Source organism: Cariama cristata, unplaced genomic scaffold, assembly GCF_000690535.1.
Source record: "Cariama cristata isolate BGI_N322 unplaced genomic scaffold, ASM69053v1 scaffold35070, whole genome shotgun sequence".
NCBI classification, from domain to species: domain Eukaryota; kingdom Metazoa; phylum Chordata; class Aves; order Cariamiformes; family Cariamidae; genus Cariama; species Cariama cristata.
In genome coordinates, this window is record NW_009593531.1 from 1 (window position 1) to 996 (window position 996).

General features: G+C 60.0%; 1 protein-coding gene across 1 annotated transcript; it reads right to left on the reverse strand.

The window, feature by feature from the left end:
* Positions 1 to 36: 36 nt before the first annotated feature.
* LOC104157417 (insulin-like growth factor 1 receptor) lies at positions 37 to 931 on the reverse strand (the record flags this gene model as incomplete). Its single annotated transcript, XM_009694736.1, has 2 exons — positions 37 to 266; positions 913 to 931. Coding segments are annotated over 2 exons (249 nt in total), but the record flags the coding sequence as incomplete, so codon positions are not given.
* Positions 932 to 996: the final 65 nt, after the last annotated feature.

The following is a 996-nucleotide window of genomic DNA, read 5'->3' on the forward strand; positions in this document are numbered from 1 at the left end:
CCATGCCCCCTCCCTCCTCCTTGGCCGCCCACCTACCACGTGGTGGCACTTGAAGGCTTTCATGACAGAGGCCTCGTTGAGGAACTCGATGCGCTCCCGCATGGTGGCCAACTCGTTGACCGTCTTCAGGGCCACCTTGGTCTCCTCGCCCTCAGCCACCAGCCCCAGCGCCAGCCCCTCGTACACCATCCCGAAGGAGCCCTGTCCCAGCTCCCGGATCACCGTGATCTTCTCCCGTGACACCTCCCACTCGTCGGGCACGTACACTGCAGGGTGAGGGGGGACCATCCCATCACCGTCACCATTCCCATCCCTGTCACCATCTCCATCCCCATCCCATCAGCATCCTTGTCCTCATCCCCATCTCCATCCCATCCCCATCCTTATCCCATCCCCATCTTTATCCCATCCCCGTCCTCATCCCCATCTCCATCTCCATCCTTGTACCCTCCCCTCCCCATCTCAATCTCCATCCCCATCCCATCCTCATCTCCATCCCATTCCCATCCCATCACCATCCTCGTCCCCATCTCCATGCCATTCCTATCCTTATCCCCATCCTCATCCCCTTCCCATCCCAATCTCCATCTCCATTCCATCCTCATCCTTGTCCCCATCCCCACCTCCATCCTATCCTCATCCTATCCCATTCCCATCCTCATCCCCATCCCCATCTCCTCATTCTCATCCCCATTCCAATCCCATCCCCATCCCATCACCATCCCACTCCAATTCCATCTCATCCCCTCCCCATCTTTATCCCATCCTCATCTCCATCCCATTCCCATCCTCTACCCAGCCTCAGCCCGTCTCCATCCTCAACCTCATCCCACCCCATTCCCATTCCCAGTAAGGGAAGGGGACAGCAGACCCGCAGACCCCACGGGGACGTCCCCGCCCGTCCCCACGTACCCTCCGAGGCACTGAAGTACTCAGGGTTGACGGAGGTGTAGAGCGTCCCGCTGGGATACCCGGCATCGCTCCTGCCGGGGGGGG